Source organism: Anarhichas minor, unplaced genomic scaffold (genome assembly GCF_050575085.1).
Source record: "Anarhichas minor isolate MPS153535 unplaced genomic scaffold, ASM5057508v1 ptg000135l, whole genome shotgun sequence".
NCBI classification, from domain to species: domain Eukaryota; kingdom Metazoa; phylum Chordata; class Actinopteri; order Perciformes; family Anarhichadidae; genus Anarhichas; species Anarhichas minor.
In genome coordinates this window covers 212,501-235,000 of record NW_027466581.1, presented here as the reverse complement: position 1 = coordinate 235,000, position 22,500 = coordinate 212,501, and the positions used below count along the sequence as shown (strand labels likewise).

Below are 22,500 nucleotides of genomic sequence, written 5' to 3'. Positions count from 1 at the left end.
ACCTTTGTTTACACCAAATATCAACAGACCATCTCTCTCAGACGCATGAGAAGAAGTATATATATACACATATAATATATACATATGTGTGTATATATTATATGTATGAGCAGAAGCAGAATGTTATTGATTACTCTCAGAAACCATTTCACTGCACACATTTATGATACATCTGTTATTTGATTTATTGATTTCTTAGTTGATTTTGATCAGATCGACGGTCTCACTGATCTTTCTCTTATTGTTATTATCACTTTGCTTTTGCTGCTTTGTCTGTCAAAGCACTCTGTAAACTCTGTTTTTAAAGGTGCTGTATAAATAAAGTTATTATTATTATTGTTAATTATTATAAATATGCAGATATATGCAAATAAGGCTCGTTGTAAAACAACAAAGATGAGCTCTGATAGAAACCAGTTAAATGAATAATTCCACAAATAATGTAAAACTGCAGTTTACTATCTCACTGTCTTCAATATCTATAAAACATGTTACACATCAATCAATAAGGCGACCAATCAGTGACTAGGATGCTGTGCCTCTGTGGTTGTTCTCTAACTCCAGTCGGTTCTACGAGAACCCGCGGTACATCATGTTCATCTACATGGTGATCAACGACGCTCTGCAGCTCAGCCTGGTCACAGCTCTCTACGTGGTCAGCTACATCTTCAGGAAGATCCACGCCTCCGTCTGCTGCTTCCTGGTGAGTCCTCACCTGTCCTCACCTCACCTGTCCTCAACATGTCCTCACCTCACCTGTCCTCACCTCACCTGTCCTCACCTCACATGTCCTCACCTCACATGTCCTCACCTCACATGTCCTCACCTCACCTGTCCTCACCTCACATGTCCTCACCTCACATGTCCTCACCTCACCTGTCCTCACCTCACCTGTCCTCACCTGTCCTCACCTCACCTGTCCTCACCTCAACATGTCCTCACCTCACCTGTCCTCACCTCACCTGTCCTCACCTCACCTGTCCTCACCTCACATGTCCTCACCTCACCTGTCCTCACCTCACCTGTCCTCACCTCACATGTCCTCACCTCACCTGTCCTCACCTCACCTGTCCTCACCTCACATGTCCTCACCTCACCTGTCCTCACCTCACATGTCCTCACCTCACATGTCCTCACCTCACCTGTCCTCACCTCACCTGTCCTCACCTCACATGTCCTCACCTGTCCTCACCTCACCTGTCCTCACCTCACATGTCCTCACCTCACCTGTCCTCACCTGTCCTCACCTCACATGTCCTCACATGTCCTCACCTGTCCTCACCTCACCTGTCCTCACCTCACCTGACCTCAACATGTCCTCACCTCACATGTCCTCACCTGTCCTCACCTCACCTGTCCTCACCTCACATGTCCTCAACATGTCCTCACCTCACATGTCCTCACCTCACATGTCCTCACCTCACCTGTCCTCACCTCACCTGTCCTCAACATGTCCTCACCTCACCTGTCCTCACCTCACCTGTCCTCACCTCACATGTCCTCACCTCACCTGTCCTCACCTCACCTGTCCTCACCTCACCTGTCCTCACCTCACATGTCCTCACCTCACCTGTCCTCACCTCACATGTCCTCACCTCACATGTCCTCACCTCACCTGTCCTCACCTCACATGTCCTCAACATGTCCTCACCTCACATGTCCTCACCTCACCTGTCCTCACCTCACATGTCCTCACCTCACCTGTCCTCACCTGTCCTCAACATGTCCTCACCTCACCTGTCCTCACCTCACATGTCCTCAACATGTCCTCACCTCACATGTCCTCACCTCACCTGTCCTCAACATGTCCTCACCTCACATGTCCTCAACATGTCCTCACCTCACATGTCCTCACCTCACCTGTCCTCACCTCACATGTCCTCACCTCACATGTCCTCACCTCACCTGTCCTCACCTCACATGTCCTCACCTCACCTGTCCTCAACATGTCCTCACCTCACATGTCCTCACCTGTCCTCACATGTCCTCACCTCACATGTCCTCACATGTCCTCACCTCACATGTCCTCACATGTCCTCACCTGTCCTCTCCTCTGATAACATTAGTAACTACTTACATTATTAATAACTATATTATTTTCATTATATGTGCAATTGAACTTCCTGTACTTGTCAGTGTGACTCTATTCTATGAGACGCTGGTGTTAGAATCACTTCTTCAACACTTTATATTCATAATTCTTTGTTCTCGTTTATTTCTCTACTTGAGTAGTTTTACTGTATTTATTTACTCACTCGTACTGCTGTTGTGTTCTATGTTGCACTGGTGTCAGTATTATTTATTTTACACTTAATGATTGTTATTCTATTGTTTGTTGTTATTCTATTGTTGTAATCTTTGATCAAACTCTGGCACAAGAATTTCCTTTGAGATTAATACAAATAAAAATCATATTTTATTAATAGAAATATATTAAATCAACTAATAAAGTGATTAAAATGAGCTCCGCCTTGAGAAGCTGCAACACATTAATGCATCAATAATATAATGTATGTTATTCCCCATAATGAGTACTTTTACTTTGTAGTTTGACTTTTACTTGTCACAGAGTACTTGTACACTGCAGTACTTGTACACTGCAGTACTTGTACACTGCAGTACTACTCCCCCGGCTCCCCTCAGATCATGACGGCGGTGCTCACCACCCGCTCCACCCCTCTCATCCTGGCCGGCATGGCGTTGGAGCGCTACATCTCCATCTGCTTCCCTCTGCACTACTGCCACATGTGCACCGTCCCTCGCACCTTCCTCCTCGTCTTCATCATCCTCATCCTCACCGCCGCCCCGCCCGTCACCGACCTCCTCATCACCGCCGTCCACCGGCCTCTGAGCTTCTTCCACACAGACATCTTCTGCGACCACCCGCTTCTCTTCCGCCACCGGTCCATCTACTACAAGAACTGCGTGTTTGACGGCGTGTACCTGTCCTTCGTGGCTCTGACGCTGCTCTACACCTACTGCCGCATCATGATGACGGCACAGGCCGCCTCCACCGGGCTGGCGTCGGTGAAGAGAGCCAGAAACACGGTGCTGCTGCACGGAGTGCAGGTCGGTGTTTATCATGAGTAGTGACGGCATCGTTACTGCTACTCTCATCGCTTCTTTTGATAATAATAATAATAATTAGTTGTCTTTTTTGTGAGGAAAAAAAGACAACTAATTAGAGAAGAAGCTACATTGCTTTATTATTATTATTCTTCTATGTAAACAAATGTTTTTTTCTTGTGCAGCAAAGTTCTAAAATCTTTCAAATACGTTCTCATCTAAAGAGTTGTGCGTCATCGATGATCGTGTTCTTCTGATCAGACTCTGTGGCGTCACTAACGGTACCTGCAGCGAAAACAGGAAATAAATTAAAATCCATAAAGAGTCTTTATGTCCACAAACAGATTTTCACTTTACAATATTATTGTAAATCCTGATATTAATATATTCATATCAAGGTGTTTTCAACTTGATGTGAATACGCAGCTATTGGCCTTCTAATCAAGCTGCATATGACTAAAGGGACAGTGTGTAGGATCTGGCAGTATAGTGGTCACTAATAACGCTGAGGCCATCCATACCATAATATCACTACTTCAGGAGCAACGGATGTCAAACATCGTTATGAATATTATATTATATTTCTGCTAATAGAGCTCCCGAGTTGCTACGCACTGGCCCTTTAAGGATGGTAGATCGCTGGCTCGGTAATCAATACTTTGATAGTTAATGATACTCGTGTGGTTCAAGTGACTGTTGGATGTAAATGTTGCTCTTTACTAATAACAAGGATCCATATTTCCCCGTCCTGCTGTTACAGCTGCTGCTGTGCATGCTGGCCTTCGTGGTTCCTTCCCTTCAGGCTGCTCTCATCTCCTTGTTTCCTCGCTTCAGTCTGGAGATTCGTTACATCTTCTTCCTGCTCGTCTACATCATCCCCCGTTTCATGAGCCCCATCATCTACGGATTTCGTGACGAGCTGTTCAGGAAGTACTGGACCCGGTACCTGGCTTGTCGGGGCCAAAGTACCTTCAGGGTCAGACCGGTGTTACTGAAAGTGAACCAGGAGGTGAAATAACAGGAGTCAACCTTCGGTTCTTTAGAGTGGAGTCAAAGCTTCATGTGTTAAAGCTGCATTCTCTCTTGTGTCCACCAGGGGGCGACTCCTCTGGTTGTATAGAAGTCTATGAGAAAATGACTCTACTTCTCTCTTGATTTATTACCTCAGTAAACATTGTAAACATGAGTTTATGGTCTCAATCTCTAGTTTCAAGTCTTCTTCAATACAGCATGATGTTCATTTAGTACATTATGGTCCATTTAGAGTCAAACAGACCATAAAGCAGGGGATGCTTTAGGGCGGGGCTACACGGTGATTGACAGGTCTCATATATAAAAATGTTGAAACAAAAAAAAAAGAATTATAAATGTATTTCTGATGCGCACACAAATATTTCTTCTTTTAAATAAACGTAATAGAAATTCATGAATATATGAATTTAAAAAGGATTTATAATATTCATCAAAAACATTTGGAAGTTGTTATATTTGTATATGAAAAGGTGAAGCTGCTATACAAACTGCTTGTCATGTGTGAATTTCGCTGAGACGTCGCTCCATTCACAAATTCATTTATTTCAACAGTAAATTATCTGGAGCCAATCAGATGCCTCCATCTTAACAATCGCATGAGCACAAGGGTACATCTACTACGTGGTGAATGAACTTACATTAATAAAGCGCCCATCTAGCCTCAAACCACGTACAATACATGTTAGCATTCACCCATTCACACACACACACACACATTCATATTGGTTCATACAATATTTACCTCTGAGATGTAGTATACTAAAAAGTACAATGAGATGTAGTGAGTAAAAAGTACTTAGTGGAAATACTTGAGTAAAGTATCTCAGATTTGTACTTATTCACATTCCACCACTGATAATAAATACTGCTGTACATGAACTCAACAGGATTAATGAGCAGAAACCAACAAACTAATAAATCAGACTGAAGCCAAAGCATTACATCATGCTATGCTAAGTTAGTTAGCGCACACAGGAAACACTTACAGTAGTGAAGTGAAGCAGTCTGGGTCTCAGTCTGGAGAGGAAATCCTTTAGGAGACAGTCTTCATGGTCTTCAGTCATCAGCAGGAAGAGAAAAACTCTGGAACCGCCGGAGAAGCAAACGGCGAACTTTGTCGGCGACGTAGCGAACTGCCCGCGAACACGTTCTCCGACGTGACGAACTCAAACTCCTCCAACACCGCGAACAGAGCCACCGGCTGACGAACAGTCATGGAGAAACAACGTCAACGTCACTATATCCTCCACGCAGCCTTTAGCTGGCTAGCTGGTTTAGCTTGTTCATGAAACTATATTCAGTAGCATTAGCATTAGCATCAAGTGTCAGCTGTTCGCAAACACTGCGGATGGTGGGCGGGGTCTATCGTCCATCTTTACTGCGGAAGGTGCGTTAGATTTAAGAACCAGTGAGTAAAGAAAACCTAAATAAATGGCTCCTGGGAGAAGTTTGTCTAAAACTGAGCAATGTGCAAATAACTGAGAGGAGATAGAAGGAGATCATATTTATAGTTGATTGATTGCCAGAAAAAAAATATCTGCAACTATTTAAAAAATGTATTTATTTGTTTGTTTGTCTTTTATTTTTTTATCAGAATCAGCTTTATTGTCCATTTATGCGCATGCGTACAAGGAATTTGACTCCGGGTTCTCGTTACACAGAATTAACAAGTAAACAGGAAAATAATACATATATATTAAAAATAAAGAACAAGGACAACAAAAAACAAAAAAGTAGAACAGATGTAAGCATAAACATTTAACGACTATGTACAGTATAAATATAAATATATATCCAAAAAGTACATATATATACAGTATATATAAACATATGAACATAACCCTATACAACAATACAACAGTGTCAATGGAATGGAGGTAATAGTGCAGAATGGAGGTAATCTGCAGTTTGACTGATTCATTGTTCATCAGAGTGACGGTCAGCAGAGAGAAGCTGTTCCTGTGTCTGGTGGTTTTGGCGTACAGAGCCCTGTAGGGCCCTCCAGAGGGGAGGAGTTTGAACAGCTTGTGTCCAGGGTGTGATGGTCTGCAGAGATCTTTCCAGCCCGTTTCCTGACTCTGGAGGTGAACAAGTCCAGGATGGAGGGCAGGCTGGAACCAATGATCCTCTCTGCAGACCTGACAGTCCGTTGCAGTCTGTTCCTGTCCTGTTTGGTGGCCGATCCAAACCACACAGTGATGGAGGAACAGAGAACAGACTGGATGATGGTGGAGTAGAACAGGACCAGCAGCTCCTGAGGCAGGTTGAACTTCCTGAGCTGTAGCAGGAAGTTCAACCTCTGCTGGACCTTTTTCCTGATGGTGTCGATGTTGGGGGCCCACTTCAGGTCCTGGGAGATTGTGGATCCCAGAAACTTGAAGGTCTCCACAGCAGACACTGTGTTGTTGAGTATGGTGAGGGGGGGCAGTGTTGGGGGGCTCCTCCTGAAGTCCACTGTCATCTCCACAGTTTTGAGCTTGTTCAGCTCCAGGTTGTTCTGACCACACCAGAGGACCAGCTGTTCAACCTCCCGTCTGTACGCAGACTCATCACCGTCCCTGATGAGGCCGATGACCGTTGTGTCGTCTGAGAACTTCAGGAGTCTAACAGACGGGTCCTCTGAGGTGCAGTCGTTGGTGTAGAGGGAGAAGAGCAGTGGGGAGAGACCACATCCCTGGGGGTCAGTGCTGATAGTCCAGGTGCTAGACCACATCCCTGGGGGTCCAGTGCTGATAGTCCGGGTGCTAGACCACATCCCTGGGGGTCCAGTGCTGATAGTCCAGGTGCTGTCCCATGCTGACTGCATCATCCACCGACCTGTTTGCACGGTAAACTGTTTGTCTCATGTGATAATAGCCTAATAATAATAATTTAGCATATTTTGAGAATATTTCCTTGGGCTTCAGAAATGAATCGTTTTTTTAAACATTTTATACAACAAAAGATTAATTGCATAACTAAGAAAATAACCAATAGAGTTATGAATAACGATATAATTGTAAGTTGCAGCCCATGGATGTATTAGAGGGGGGGCTCTAAACTGGAGGTCCCAACTGACCCCAAGTATTCCCATACTTTTGCATTAAAGCGCCCATAAAGTACAGTGGAACACACATGATATTTAAATGATATCTTGCTCAGATCCCAACAGAACAATCAGTACAACAGCATGTTTGCTGTTACATTTAGGATTTTGATTTAAATAGATTTGATCCCGTCTTCAAGTTAGAGCTTCTGCTGTCTATTTGTATTATTATCTACATTGTCCCTCCGTGATGCAGATTGAGAAACAGTTTTCACTTCATCAAATGATGGCAGTTTGACACACACTGAACATGGAGCTTCTGGGTCTCCTCAGGTTTGAGGGATGCGGGTTAGTTTCCTTCGTCGCCTGCTGTTGGACCTAAAACATTGGCGAACAGAATAAATCCTAATTGTCGGTTACAAACTCAAAATCCTGTCTTTGTCCAGGAACAGCCCTCTGAACCTGCCGGCATGGCAGTGGAGCGCTACATCACGTCCAGATCTGCACTGTGCAGCGAGCCGACGCTCTCATCGCTCTGATCTGGGTCGTCTCCTTCATCCCCGCCCTCACAGACGTCCTCATCATCCTCGCCACCCAGCCCCTGTCTGTGTTCTCCAGGCAGGTCATCTGTCACCCGGCCCACGTGTACACCCCACCACAAGGCACAGAGTGGTCGTCCAGGTGGAATACAGATGGTCATTTCATTCTGATGTCTGTCATTTTGTTTCTGGTTCTAACTAGGCCAGAAACTCTCGCAACACCATCCTGCTGCACGGAGTCCAGCTCCTCATCTGCATGTTGTCCTTCATGACTCCCTTCATCAACCTCGCCTTAGTGACCGCTTGGCCCCGAGAAAGACTCGATATCTTCTTCGGTACTTTCCTGTTAGCCAATATGCTTCCACGTCTGCTCAGTCACTCATCTACGGCGTCAGAGACCAGAAGTTCAGCAGCAGCATCAGGCTGCACTTCAGCTGGAGATGCTGCAGCTCTGGAGAAAAGAGGGTGAAGCCGATGGTGGGACGAAGGTCCAGACAAGCGCTACACTGAATGGCTTTAAGAGAGCTTGGATTGTATCATCTACAACTAACACTGAAGCGCAAAGTTCACTGTGGTGTGAACTCAAATGAATGCAATCATGTGACCTAATATTTAGGCCTACATGGTTTTTCAACGGGCTGAAACCTGCAACATTATCATTATTACAATGTATTTATTTACAGACAGTTATTCATAAATAAATAAATATATGACACACTTTCATAGATTCACACAAACACTTAGAAACCTCAACTTACTTACCTATGAGTGACGTCATATGTTGAAGACAGAAGTGACGTAGGGGACAGACCAGCAGGTTGAAACATCATGTTGTGGCCACTAGATGGAGCCACCATCACATCTAAGGAGAAGTCTCCACAACCTCCCGACATGAAATATGAAACAATAAACAAAGACATTTACAGTTATGAGATGTTTTTTAACAAAATACTGCTCAGGAAAAATGGTGTTTAATCTTGTTCACAAAAACCCAGTTTGTAGTTTATACAAATAAAAACAAACAAAAAACTCGTGAATTTGATTGTTTATTCTCTGTAGAGAAGAAGTGCTGCTGTGGGAGGAATATTACGTCATCAAAATAATAACACTGAGGTTCATTTAATGATTCCACAACGTCTCATTACACACACACACACACGCACGCACGCACACACACGCACGCACGCACACACGCACGCACACACACGCACACGCATGTACAGAGATAGCCGGAATATTCCCGTAAATGGTAGGAGATATAACAACAACACAAGGCAGACTTATTCATATAGCTATTTATTTATATATTGATCTAAAATATAATAACTCATCATAAAAACCGACAGGCAGCTTCAGTGTTTAACGGTATTTGTAGTTCGGGGACGCGATCGTGTTCCGGAATGTGACGGAACAAGCCGAAGCCTGGCTGGAGGAGCGGACTCCCAGCAGCTCCACACTTGTGTGGTCCAGCAGCAGGAGGACGGATCTCCCGCTCGCTGCTTCAGACCAACACAATACGAAACACTCGCTGTTTGTTTTGTTGTTCTCAGCATCACGTTCGTTTTCTGGTCGGTTCGCACGCGACATGTTTGTTCCTCTTCAGACGGGAAAGTGTGAAAGTTAAAAACGCATCATGGGGTGAGTGAGACCTGTGAGGAAGATGCTGGTCCGGTGATGAAGGAGCGTCGTGATCAAACTCACAGGTAAGTCCCAAATGAGCATGAGTATGTTCCATAATAATAATAATAATAATAATAAAGTAATGACTCCTGTTCCTTCTCGTTGTCTCTGTGTTTGTTGTTGATGGAGCTGATTTCTCTCCACTGTGATCCTGAATTATAGATCAACTTTATTTACGTGCAGCACGCGGCCCCCTGAGCTCAGCACGTGTCATTAGAGACACACCGACTCTCCTTTCATGTATTATTCACTGAGTCCTTCACATGGATGCAGATCAGATCAATATGTTCTGGAGATGTTTCACTCTCACTGATCAAACACTCGATTTAGGACAAACTTTTAACAGTTTCCATGCTAAAGAAATAATTGAGTAAAAGCTCAAATGTGAACGTAGCTTTTTAAAATGAATGAAGAATTTATTTGTGGGTGAAAGCTCTAGAAGCAAGTAAGGAACCTTTGAGGTTAGGTCGACATATGAATGTCTGCCACTAAAACAGAGTAGACACAAGATACGGCTACAAAGACACACTAAATTACTAAAAGGACTCACTAAGCAGCTACAAAGACACTAAGCAGCTACAGACACACTAAGCAGCTACAAAGACACTAAGCAGCTACAGAGACACTAAGCAGATACAAAGAGGAGGAAAACGACTGCAAAGCGCTGCAAAACAACCAGGAAGAGACCCAAACTAAAAGTTAGGCAGAGGTGAAGGTACTCACGAGGCAGAAGTAAAAGTACTCTGAAGTAAAAGTATTATATATATTATTAGTATATTATTACTGAGTTGACTAACTGGTTTATAGGTCGGTCATAGTTTTTGTCTGTAATATCCTTTTGTATAAGTTAATAATATGTATTATACATACATTTTATAATGTATGTATAATACATATTATTACCCCCCCCCCCCCTCTTCCCAGCAGGAAGAAAGATTCAGAGATTCAGATTCAGGTGCTTCAAACAGCATTAAGTCCACATTAGGTTAACAGCGTTTCCTCTTCTCTCGCTAACATAATTACATGACGTTACAGCTACACTTTACTGCAGCGGGGCACTTCCTGCTGCTGGTGTTTGGACTTCTTCCACCACGAGGACTCACTCTGATCAGAGACAAAGGAACAGAAACCATGTCTCCACTTGATGCTAAGCGATATGAAATCAACTGAAGTATGTTTCCTGGCACTAATATTAACATTGTGCCGTAATAAAGACATATTTCAGGAGCAGTAGGGACACTAAAGACTTCACATGAGACTTTTCACAGTTTTACAGTTTGAACTCTGATTCATTTGTCTGCTGAGTGATTTCATGGTGTTTTATTGTGAAACACCGTGTGGGTGTTTGCAGAGAGAAGATGAGCAGGAGTGGGAGTTACTTTCTGTTTTGGCTTCTATGTGTTTGTTTTTAACTTGATCACATGGAGACACGTTGATTTCATCCATGTTGATGTTGATAGGAAGTAGGTCAGTGTTTAAGTGTCCTCCTTCCTCCGTCTTCCGTCTTGCGTCCTCCGTCTTCCGCCATCTGTCTTCTGTTTTCCGTCCTCCGTCCTCCAGTAAAGGCCTGCTGGCTCTCAGCCAATGCACTTTGCATCTCGTAGTCCACATCAGAACGTCTCGTACATCAAATTAGTGTCTGTTGGTCTGGTCTCAGAGGTGCATTTAGCAGATTAGATGGAATCAGAGAGCCTTCATCCCAAAAGAGAAGCTCAAAGAATAAAAACTCAAGGCTTCTTTTTGCCAAAAAGTCCTGAAGTTTTCTTTTTTTGTTGTTGTTGTTGCTGACTCAGCTCGAGATAAGAAAAGAGAGGAGCGACGTAACGTACAGACTTCAGTTCAGTGTCAAATACTCGACATCTGCAGGACAAAGGATGAGGTCACTCGTGTCTCCGCTGTGTCTCCAGCAGGTAACCATGGTGAAGGAGCGTCTGCCCAGCTGGGTCCAGCATCAGGACTCTGATGAAGGTCTGGTCCACGTGAACGTTGGCGGTCTGAAGAGGAGCCTCTGCTCCAGCACGCTGAGGAAATTCCCAGACACCCGACTGGGGAAACTGCTGTCATGTGACTCAGAGGAGGACATTCTGCAGGTGGGTCGAGGGTGGTGAACTGTATAAAAATGTCCACTTCCTTCTGGCTCTTTAAAATGTTTCCTCCTCCTTCTCTCCCTGCAGGTGTGTGACGACTACGACGTGCAGCAGAAGGAGTTTTATTTTGATAGGAACCCGGGTCTGTTTCCTTACGTCCTCCACTTCTACCAGACGGGTAAACTCCACATCATGGAGGAGCTGTGTGTCTTCTCCTTCAGGTCCGTCTCATGTTAAACCTCTTCCTGCCTCACTTTTCCATCATTTAAAAGCCCCATCAGGCTGCAACTTGTGTGCAAAGTGCACTCTGTCCTCTGTCCTCTTTCTTCTGTCTTCTCTCCTCTGTCTTCTGTCCTCTGTCTTCTGTCCTGTCTCCTGTCCTGTCTTCTGTCCTCTATCTTCTGTCCTCTGTCCTGTCCTGTCCTCTGTCTTCTGTTCGCTGTCTTCTGTCCTGTCTCCTGTCCTGTCTTCTGTCCTCTATCTTCTGTCTTCTGTCCTCTGTCCTGTATTCTGTCTTCTGTCCTCTAGCTTCTGTATTTTGTCTTCGGTCCTCTGTCTTCCGTCTTCTGTCCTGTCTTCCGTCCTCTGTCCTGTATTCTATCTTCTGTCATCTGTCCTCTGTTCTCTGTCCTCTGTCCTCTTTGATTTGACGGATATGTCCCCCTCCCCCCCTTCAGTCAGGAGATAGAGTACTGGGGCATCAATGAGTTCTTCCTGGACAGTTGCTGTAGTTTCCGTTACCACGACCGTAAGCTGGAGAGCAGCCGCCATCGCAGCTGGGACGACGAGAGCGACGTCAGCAGCGTCGACACGTCGGTGGACGAGATCTCGGAACTGAACAGGTAAAAAAAAGACTCTTTGAGATCTGCAGGTAAAAAACACGTTCGTCCTTCATGTCTCTGTCTCATGTCTCTGTCTCATGTCTCTGTCTCATGTTTCTTTCTCATGTTTCTTTCTCATGTCTCTGTCTCTATCATGTCTCTGTCTCATGTCTCATGTTTCTTTCTCATGTCTCATGTTTCTTTCTCATGTCTCTTTCTCATGTCTCTGTCTCATGTCTCAGTCTCATGTCTCATGTTTCTTTCTCATGTCTCTGTCTCATGTCTGTCTCATGTCTCTGACTCATGTCTCTGTCTCATGTCTCTGTCTCATGTCTCAGTCTCATGTCTCATGTTTCTTTCTCATGTCTCTGTCTCATGTCTGTCTCATGTCTCTGACTCATGTCTCTGTCTCATGTCTCTGTCTCATGTCTCATGTTTCTTTCTCATGTCTCTGTCTCTATCATGTCTCTGTCTCATGTCTCATGTTTCTTTCTCATGTCTCTTTCTCATGTCTCTGTCTCATGTCTCTGTCTCTATCATGTCTCTGTCTCATGTCTCATGTTTCTTTCTCATGTCTCTTTCTCATGTCTCTGTCTCATGTCTCTGTCTCTATCATGTCTCTGTCTCATGTCTCATGTTTCTTTCTCATGTCTCTTTCTCATGTCTCTGTCTCATGTCTCATGTTTCTTTCTCATGTCTCTTTCTCATGTCTCTGTCTCATGTCTCATGTCTCTGTCTCATGTTTCATGTCTCTGTCTCATGTCTCTGTTAACGGGTCTACTGCGTCCACTCACCTGCATCTTCCGTCCTCACAGAGACATGCTACATTTCCAGGAGGTGCGTTACGGGAGCATCAGGAAGTGTCTGTGGCTGACTCTGGAGAACCCGGGGTACTCCATCCCCAGCAAGATCTTCAGCCTGGTCTCCATCGGGGTGGTGCTCACCTCCATCGCCACCATGTGCATCAACAGCATCCCGGAGTACCAGGTCGGTACGGAGACACCGTTAAGACCAGCAGAGACTGTTTTATGGTCTTCTGAAGAGACATTGTCTCTGATGTCCTTCGATGTCGAACGTCCATAAAATCCAATTAGATATCACAGATAAAAAGGATTTCTTTGTGGTTGCAGAAGTTGTCTGAGAATCTTTAAGTTTTAAAGTTTTTTTCAGCGCCACAATAATCCAGTCATCAGTGTCTTCTGTCCTCTATCTTCTGTCCTCTGTCCTTTGTCCTTTGTCCTCTGTCTTTTGTATTCTGTCCTCTGTCCTCTCAGACGTTTGACGATGAAGGGAAGGTGATGGAGGAACCCACCATGCAGGCTCTGGAGGTCTTCTGCACCTGGTGGTTCACCTTCGAGGTGAGGTGATGTGTACTGGTGGTACTGGTGATTGTTGTGGAATATTTCTCATGACTAGTCGGGAGAAGAAAGTGAAGGTTTTCTATCAATATAAAGAAAACAGAGTTATGATGAACGATCAAGGTTTGTAAAGTCAATTTATTTGCTTGCAAGCAAAGAGAACAGTCTCACAGACACATTGCAGTGATCTGTAAGAGTGCTCTACCTAACAGTCACAATGCATGGACATTTATGCTCAGACAGCTTCCTGTTATCTGCTTAGCTAACAAGAATACACAAAGAACACGGTTAAAGGCAGGTCATCCTTCGAGCCTTAGTATACTTCATTTAAGACAGTCAGGAAGATGCTTTATCTCCTGTTTGCAAATCCCTTTGTTCACAGTTTGCCTTACAATAATCAGTTTAAACTCACAGCAGATGCTTCCTTTGAAGCCACTGTGACACTGTTAAAATGACCATTGCAGAGACAGAATAGACATTCTTTACCCTCACACATCATATGTGCATGCAAAGGTTTACGCCTTTACAACTTCAGATAACGCGTCACAAAGGAAGTAAAAAGTATTTCAAACAGAGGATCTCTGTTCGTCAAGGTCTCTCTGTGTCTCTGTCTTACGAAGAAGAAAGAAACAGTGCACAATGATAACAGATAACAAGACACCTGGATACTAAACTAATTAAAGTCATCTACTGAAACTACAGTTTGGTGTCTGCACTTTTAGGACTTACATTCTTTAAACCTTCACATGAGACTATGACATATTTTCCCATTACATGATACTGGTGGTACTGGTGATACTGGTGGTACTGGTAATACTGGTGGTACTGGTGATACTGCTGGTACTGGTGATACTGGTGATACTGGTGATACTAATGATACTGGTGATACTAATGATATTAGTGGTACTGGTGATACTGGTGGTACTGGTGATACTGGTAATATTGGTGGTACTGGTGATACTGGTGGTACTGGTAATACTGGTGATACTAATGATATTGGTGATACTAATGATATTGGTGGTACTGCTGGTACTGGGGGTACTGGTAATATTGGTGGTACTGGTAATACTGGTGGTACTGGTGATATTGGTGGTACTGGTGATACTGGTGATACTGCTGGTACTGGTGATACTGGTAATATTGGTGGTACTGGTGATACTGGTGGTACTGCTGGTACTGGTGATACTGGTAATACTGGTGATACTGGTGATACTAATGATATTGGTGGTACTGCTGGTACTGGGGATACTGGTAATATTGGTGGTACTGGTAATACTGGTGGTACTGCTGGTACTGGTGATACTGGTAATATTGGTGATACTGGTGATACTGGTGATATTGGTGGTACTGCTGGTACTGGGGATACTGGTAATATTGGTGGTACTGGTAATACTGGTGGTACTGGTGATACTGGTAATATTGGTGGTACTGGTGATACTGAGTACTGTCTGTGTGTCTGAGGTGGTGACTCGGCTGCTGCTCGCTCCGAACAAGAGGAAGTTCTTCCATCACCCTCTGAACATCATCGACTTGGTCTCTGTGGTTCCGATCTACATCACTCTGCTGTTCGACATCACTGTGGGATCAGAGTCTGAACTGGGAGAACTGGGACGACTCATACAGGTTCTGAACCTTCTTATTGCTCATCACTTAAATGTTCTTTAAGTTAGTTTGTTGTTTAATATTTGATCTCAACAGTGAAATACAAAGAAAACACAGTACTCTGAATTCACAATACTCAGAGCTAAATACATCCCACAATGCACCTCAATATGAAGAAGTTCATGACATGTTGAATGAAATCATTTATGTCCAAACTACAAAGTTCTGTTCTTCTGAATGAGGCTGGTTTTAAAACATGAATATCATATCATCATGTCTCATTCTTCATGTCTCTGTCTCATGTTTCATGTCTCTGTCTCATGTCTCAGTCTCATGTCTCTTTCTCATGTCTCATGTCTGTGTCTCATTCTTCATGTCTCTGTCTCATGTCTCATGTTTCTTTCTCATGTCTCTGTCTCATGTCTCATTCTTCATGTCTCTTGTCTCATATTTCATGTCTCTGTCTCATGTATCTGTCTCATGTTTCATGTCTCTGTCTCATGTCCTTTGTCTATTGTCTCATGTCTATCTCTTTCTCATGTTTCCTGTCTGTCTCATGTCTCTGTTTCATGTCTCTGTCTCATGTTTCATCTCTGTCTCATGTCTCTGTTTCATGTCTCTGTCTCATGTATCTTGTCTCTGTCTCTTGCCTAATGTTTCATGTCTCTGTCTCATGTCTCTGTCTCATGTTTCATGTCTCTTGTCCCTGTCTCATGTTTCATGTCTCTGTCTCAAGTCTCATGTTTCATGTCTCAAGTTTCTGTCTCTATGTCATGTCTCTGTCTCATGTTTCTTTCTCATGTTTCATGTTTCGTGTCTCATGTCTGTCTCAAGTCTCATGTTTCGTGTCTCATGCTCTGTCTCATATCTCATGTCTCTGTCTCATGGGGGCGACTGGCTCAGTGGAGAGCAGGGCCGACTTTCAATCAGCGGTTCGATCCCCGTCTCCGCTGGTCTCATGTCGATGTGTCCTTGAGCAACACACTTAACCCCAAAATGTCTCCCTTCCTGAGCCTACGGTGTAGAAATGTGATAAAATCTGAATTGTAAGTCGCTTTGGATAAAAGCGTCTGCTAAATGACTATAATGTAATGTCCTCATGTTTCATGTCTTTTGTCTCTTGTCTCATGTCTCTTTGTCATCTCTCAGGTGTTCAGGTTGATGACGATCTTCAGGGTTTTGAAGTTGGCCCGACACTCTACAGGTCTCCGGTCTCTGGGAGCAACTCTCCGGGTGAGTCGAGAAATAAAAAAACGAAACAAGAAGAGTTTTATTTTCTGCTGACGAGTCTTAAACATGGATTGTGTCCAGATGTTGTCTTTTGGTCTTTGGAGGACCTGGTTCTGAGCTTCAGGGACCAAAAACAAAGTCCTGATGTGATTGTAGTCAGACGACACGATGTCTCTCATGTAACGTCGTTACTGTGAACGATCCTCATGGGAAGTGGATCAGTGAGACCAGCAGAGAACCTGAGAGTCACGTTACACTCTCATCCATCACCACAGAGGAGGAAGAGGACGAAGAGGAGGAAGAAGAGGAGGAGCTCCAGCTGTAACTGGATCTGGATTCATTATATTTACATTCAGACTGAAGCAGCACTTTAATAAAAGCTGCTGATTAATGAAGTGAAACTTTGAGAGCTTTTTAAAAACACCAGACAAGTTCAGAGACGGATAAAGCAGAACTGTGTCTGTACTAGTAAACATAGTAAAGTACTAGTAAACAGTAAACATAGTAAAGTACAAGTAAACATAGTAAAGTTGTAGTGGCCATTTGTCGACTTAATCAAACTTAAACAAACAATAATCAAACGCCACTGATGCACCGTGGTCGGTATTCTTACGCAGCCAGAAGAGAGTGGATTGTCCATGCAGGATTCCGATTTTCGTGTTTATTGAATAAAGCAAACAAACGAACAAACAAACGAACTAACAAAACTCCTGTCGTGCTGTCTCTCCTGTGATGTGATATGCTGGTAAAAACTATACGCCCACCCCGGTGCATGCTGGTCCTATCCTTCTACTCATATATATAGCAACAGGTGCCCACAGTAATTACCCAAAAAACAATATAACTAAACAAATTACTATTAAAGAGAAAAATAATCTTAATATATAAAACATCTACAATAATTAAACAATACTACTTATAAATGAAATAACAAAATACAATATCAAATAAATAGCTCCAACAAAAGTATTAGTAAACATAGTAAAGTATTAGTAAACATAGTAAAGTACTAGTAAACATAGTAAAGTACTAGTAAACATAGTAAAGTATTAGTAAACATAGTAAAGTACTAGTAAACATAGTAAAGTACTAGTAAACATAGTAAAGTATTAGTAAACATAGTAAAGTACTAGTAAACATAGTAAAGTATTAGTAAACATAATAAAGTACTAGTAAACATAGTAAAGTATTAGTAAACATAGTAAAGTACTAGTAAACATAGTAAAGTACTAGTAAAGTACTTCATCCGTCATCCTTAATGTTCCAAGTCTAAATATTACTACAGCAGACGTTTAGGCAAAAATATTATTCATGTGATGTCACAACAGTAAACATGTTGATGGTTCCGTTACATTATTAATAATAATAATAATAATAATCTCTTCATGGTTCTGCAGCACAGCTACAGGGAGGTCGGGATTCTTCTTCTCTATCTCGGCGTCGGCGTTTCCGTCTTCTCTGGAATCGCGTACATGGCCGAATACGAAGAGGTAACGTTTCATCTGTAAAAAACACGAGTACATTAATATTAAGTAATAATACTCAAGTAAAGTACAAGTACCTATAGTGTATTTAATATTTTGAACAGTAGAAAGTAAAACATGTAAATCTGTTGTTGCCACAACATCATTTTTTGTTTGTAACCATAATTTACAAAGAGAATTGAGTTTTAAATTAATATTATTTTAAGGTCAACAAATGAATATAATTGATATAATTACTAATAATACTAATAATAGTAATAATAAATTCTCTGTCTGTCTGTCTGTCCTCTGTCTGTCTGTATGTCCTCTGATTGTCCTCTGTCTGTCTGTCTGTCTCACTGCCTGCCTGTCTGTCTGTCTGCCTGTCTGTCTGCCTGCCTGTCTGTCCTCTGTCTGTCCTCTGTCTGTCCTCTGTCCGTCTCTCTCTCTGTCTGTCCGTCCTCTGTCTGTCTGTCTGTCCGTCCTCCAGGGCGTTGGTCTGGACACCATCCCGGCCTGCTGGTGGTGGGGGACGGTCAGCATGACCACGGTCGGCTACGGGGACGTGGTGCCCGTCACGGTGGCCGGGAAGCTGGCGGCCAGCGGCTGCATTCTGGGCGGAACCCTGGTGGTGGCGCTGCCCATCACCATCATCTTCAACAAGTTCTCCCACTTCTACCGGAGACAGAAAGCTCTGGAGGCATCGGTGAGGAACAACCACCGCAGGAAGATGAGGATGAGCTGCGACAACGTGCCCGAGGAGGACGAGACGGACGAGGAGGACAAGACGGACGACATGGAAGACGACATCGACTACGAGGACGACGGAGGTGTGATCAACTACAGCTACGTGGAACATCCGTCCTACTCGTCCGTCCTGAGGAGGAAGGAGCTGCTGGAGCTTCACATTTAAACTCATTGAAAGTCATATCTGACATAACGGAGGAGGAACTGTGGATTATTAATAACTGAAGAATTGATCAGATGCTTCCAGAAGAGAGAGTCGGAGGTTCTGACATCACTTCCTGTTTGTCTTCTTCTGTGCACGTCGGTTTGTCTCTGGATGGTCGTTTGTCCACGTTGTCCTCCGTTAAAATAAACGTGTGAGCGATGAAAAGTGAACTGAGCAGGAAGTGAAATCTTCTGCACGAAATAAAAAAGTATGATGAATAAACTGTGAAAAGTACTTTTACTTTAGAGAAATAGAGAGAAGAGATGTTTAAGATGCTAACACCACGACAATGCTAATAACAAAGTACATCGACTCAATAGTTCAGTACTGTTCAGTACTGTTTTCAGGTACATTTTCTGCAAATATACTTTTCTTTCTCCACAAGATTAATAATAATAATAATAATAAAGTTACTTTGCAGATTCAGATAAATAGAAAATGAAGAAATGAGCTCCACCTTTAAAAATAAGAAGTGATGTTAAAGCATCGATGAGTAAAACACAATAATATAATATATTCTGCTATGATATGTTATATGTAATATGCAGGACTTGTACTAGTACCTGAGTATTTTAACGCTGTAGTATTACTACTTTACTTCAGTAAAGGATCGGAGTACTTCTGTGGTCGGTCAAAGAAATTAGAAAATACAGAAACTCACCAAACGTACAAACAAAAACACATTTAAGACTTTAAGATGTTTCACGTGACGGATGTTCATGTTTCCTTCTTCACTGAGACCGTTAAACATGAAGTTGTTCTGCTCCGCCATATTAACGGACAACCCAAAACTCATAGTACTTCTTGTAATGTAATGGTACTACTTTATCGACATGCAGAGCGGAGTGATCAGGTGTGTGATGTGAGACGGGGGCGTGTACAGTCCGCAGTCCGCACTGGGAGTTGTATGAATCCAGTCAGTCAACAGTCTTGGTGTTCTGCTAATGTTGAGCTAATGAAGTTAGCCAAAGATACTACGGCCTCCTAACGTACTTTACACAGAACACTACATGGTGTCAGAAGATGGCCAAATTACCACCTCCCGAAAACTTCGACTTCTCTCGCCCGGATCAATGGCCGGAGTGGCGCCAGAGGTTTCATCGCTTCAGGAGAGCAACGAAACTCAATAAAGAACCCGGAGCAGTACAGGTCCAATGTTTTCAAAACGTTCACGTTCATGGAAGAGGACGAGGAAGATGCAGATGATTATGAGACTGTAATGGCGAAACTGGAAAGAGCACGTTTCCATCAGCGCACTCAAAAGCACGGAGAAACCTCGGAGGAGTACATCAGAAGTATGAGCTAGCTGATACCTGTGCATTTACAGATGTGACAAATGAAAATATCCGCGACAGGTTAGTCATCGGATATTAGATAAAGAGCTATCAGAGAAGCTACAGCTAATGCCAGACGTGACGCTCGGTAAAGCGGTAGAGCTAGTGCGGCAGTCTGAGCAAGTAAAGGGGCACATTAGCCAGCAGGGAGCTAATGCTAACTGTTCTGAATCGAGTGAAGTAGCTTACAAGCAGCGTGCGCAATACAATGAAACACAGAGAAACGGCCGCTGGCATACAAAAGAGGCCCGAGCGAAACAAGGTGATAACAATAAGGGACACAGATGTCCTAGATGTGGCACAGTGCATGCTGAAGAAGACAATTGTGCCGCACGTGATGCAGAATGCCACGAGTGTAAGAAGCTAGGACATTTTGCAGCAGTATGCCGTTCCCGCGTGATCAACGAGGTCACGGCACCCTACAAGGGGGGAGACGGGAGAGACGTTCAATTCCTGGGGGAAATTACAGATGTGGACGACTCAAACAGCATGGACGGTAAAACTGCCGGTGCGAGATATTAAAATAGAATTTAAAATCGACACAGGGGCAGATTTAAGTGTCATTTCAGAAAAGACTTTTAGCCTCCTGACAAATAAGCCACGACTGAAAACTGGTGTAACCAAATTAGGCAGCCCAGGAGGTAGAGTGAACTGCAAGGGTTACTTCACAGCGACTAATGAGTGGAAAAAGCAAACATTCAGGTTTAAAGTAAATGTGGTAAAGGGGCCACATGGCAGCAACCTGCTGTAATGTAGCCGTAATGTAGCTATTGCTATGGGCCTAGTTAAGCGAATAGAAGAGATCAAAAGCACAGAGTATTTGAGTGAGGCCAGCCCAGCAGACATAGGCAGACTGAAGATAAAGCCAATCAAAATCAGACTGCAGGAGGATGCTGTACCCTACAGTGTGACTACGGCAAGGCGCGTGTCAGTGCCTATGCTCCCTAAAGTAAAAAAAGAACTGGACCGCATGGTAGCTAGTGGCGTGATAGAGCCAATCAAGGAGCCCACGGAGTGGTGTGCTCCGATGGTTGCTGTACCCAAGAAGAACAAAGAGCAGCCAAGGATTTGTGTTGATCTAAAACGCCTGAATAAATCAGTAAAGAGGGAGAAGTTTATTATGCCCACAATAGATGACATCCTACCTAACCTCGCAGGTGCAAAAGTGTTTTCCCTTTTGGACGCAGCAAGTGGTTTCTGGCAGATACCACCAGACAGAGAGAGTGCCAAACTCACTACCTTCATAACTCCCTTTGGAAGGTATTTCTTTAATAGACTGCCATTTGGAATCACAAGTGCACCAGAAATCTTTCAACGTGAAATGACTGAGCTCTTGCAAGATCAAGAAGGCCTGGCGGTTTACATGGACGACATCTTTATTTATTCAGACTCGGAAGAAGTCCATGAAGTGAGACTCCAAAAGACTCTGGACACACTGGAGAAAGCTGGTTTAAAGCTAAACCACGACAAATGTCTCCTGCGTCAGCGACGACTCAACTACCTTGGACACTGCATCGATGAGCATGGCATTCGGCCAGATGAGGCTAAGGTCAAGGCCGTCACTCAGCTTGAGCCACCAAACAATGTCACTGATCTGAGAAGGATCCTGGGGATGATACACTACTTAGGCAGGTACCTGCCAAACCTGTCTGATGTCACCAAACCCCTCAACGACCTACTCAAAAATGACATGACATGGGCATGGAGTGCAGTACAGGAGGAGGCCTTTAAGAAGGTAAAACAACTCTTCACAGAGTCACCTGTACTAGCATTCTACGATGTGAGTAAGCCTACCATTATCAGTGCAGATGCTAGTAGTTATGGCTTAGGTGGAGTCCTGCTACAGAAACATGATGAACAGTTGAACCAGTAGCGTTTTGTTCCAGAACACTCACTGATGCTGAGCAACGCTATGCGCAAATTGAAAAGGAGTGTCTTGCTGCAGTGTGGGCCTGTGAGAAGTTGTCCAGGTACCTCTATGGACTAGACTCCTTTACTCTACAGAGTGATCACAAGCCACTTATTCCCTTGATCAACTGTAAAGATCTCGACTCAGTGCCTATGAGGTGTCAGAGACTTTTACTGCGTATGATGCGTTACAACCCTACAGCTGTGTATGTGCCGGGGAAACAACTTATCATAGCAGATACACTGTCTAGACATCCCCAGGCTACTGCCACACAGGAAATCGCGGAGCTGACCAGTGAAATCGAAGCCTATGAGAAAGCAATCCACGAGTCATGGCCCATTTCACCCACCAAGCTCGACATGGTCAAACAACAGACCCTACAGGACGCAGAACTGCAGATGG

The 22,500-nt window shown here is 43.7% G+C and overlaps 2 protein-coding genes across 3 annotated transcripts in view; both read left to right on the top strand.

Moving 5' to 3' along the window:
• Positions 1 to 4,084, top strand: part of LOC142941555 (odorant receptor 131-2-like) — a 7,160-nt gene extending 3,076 nt beyond the window's left edge. Inside the window, exons 3-5 of the mRNA XM_076083509.1 lie at positions 565 to 703; positions 2,644 to 3,069; positions 3,797 to 4,084. Of these exons, the coding sequence (XP_075939624.1) occupies positions 565 to 703; positions 2,644 to 3,069; positions 3,797 to 4,084 (853 nt within the window). The remainder of the gene's footprint in view (positions 1 to 564; positions 704 to 2,643; positions 3,070 to 3,796) is intronic.
• A 4,982-nt stretch (positions 4,085 to 9,066) lies between these two features.
• LOC142941561 (delayed-rectifier potassium channel regulatory subunit KCNS2) lies at positions 9,067 to 19,075 on the top strand. 2 transcript variants are annotated; one of them, XM_076083517.1, is made up of 10 exons: positions 9,067 to 9,365; positions 11,253 to 11,432; positions 11,517 to 11,650; positions 12,107 to 12,271; positions 13,066 to 13,237; positions 13,525 to 13,608; positions 15,070 to 15,231; positions 16,360 to 16,443; positions 17,838 to 17,930; positions 18,394 to 19,075. In XM_076083517.1, the coding sequence occupies exons 2-10, from the start codon at positions 11,259 to 11,261 to the stop codon at positions 18,814 to 18,816; spliced, it is 1,491 nt and encodes a 496-aa protein (XP_075939632.1). In that variant the 5' UTR covers positions 9,067 to 9,365; positions 11,253 to 11,258; the 3' UTR covers positions 18,817 to 19,075. The 2 variants fall into 2 exon arrangements, with proteins under 2 accessions (XP_075939632.1, XP_075939631.1); XM_076083516.1 differs by having other exon boundaries at positions 11,250 to 11,432.
• Positions 19,076 to 22,500: the final 3,425 nt, after the last annotated feature.

Bases quoted from the DNA above. Each gene is read 5' to 3' on its own strand.
- LOC142941561 (XM_076083517.1), top strand. From the start codon at position 11,259: ATGGTGAAGGAGCGTCTGCCCAGCTGGGTCCAGCATCAGGACTCTGAT. The intron at 13,609-15,069 runs GTGAGGTGATGT...TGTGTGTCTGAG, and splicing joins CCTGGTGGTTCACCTTCGAG to GTGGTGACTCGGCTGCTGCT. The intron at 17,931-18,393 runs GTAACGTTTCAT...TCCGTCCTCCAG, and splicing joins ACATGGCCGAATACGAAGAG to GGCGTTGGTCTGGACACCAT.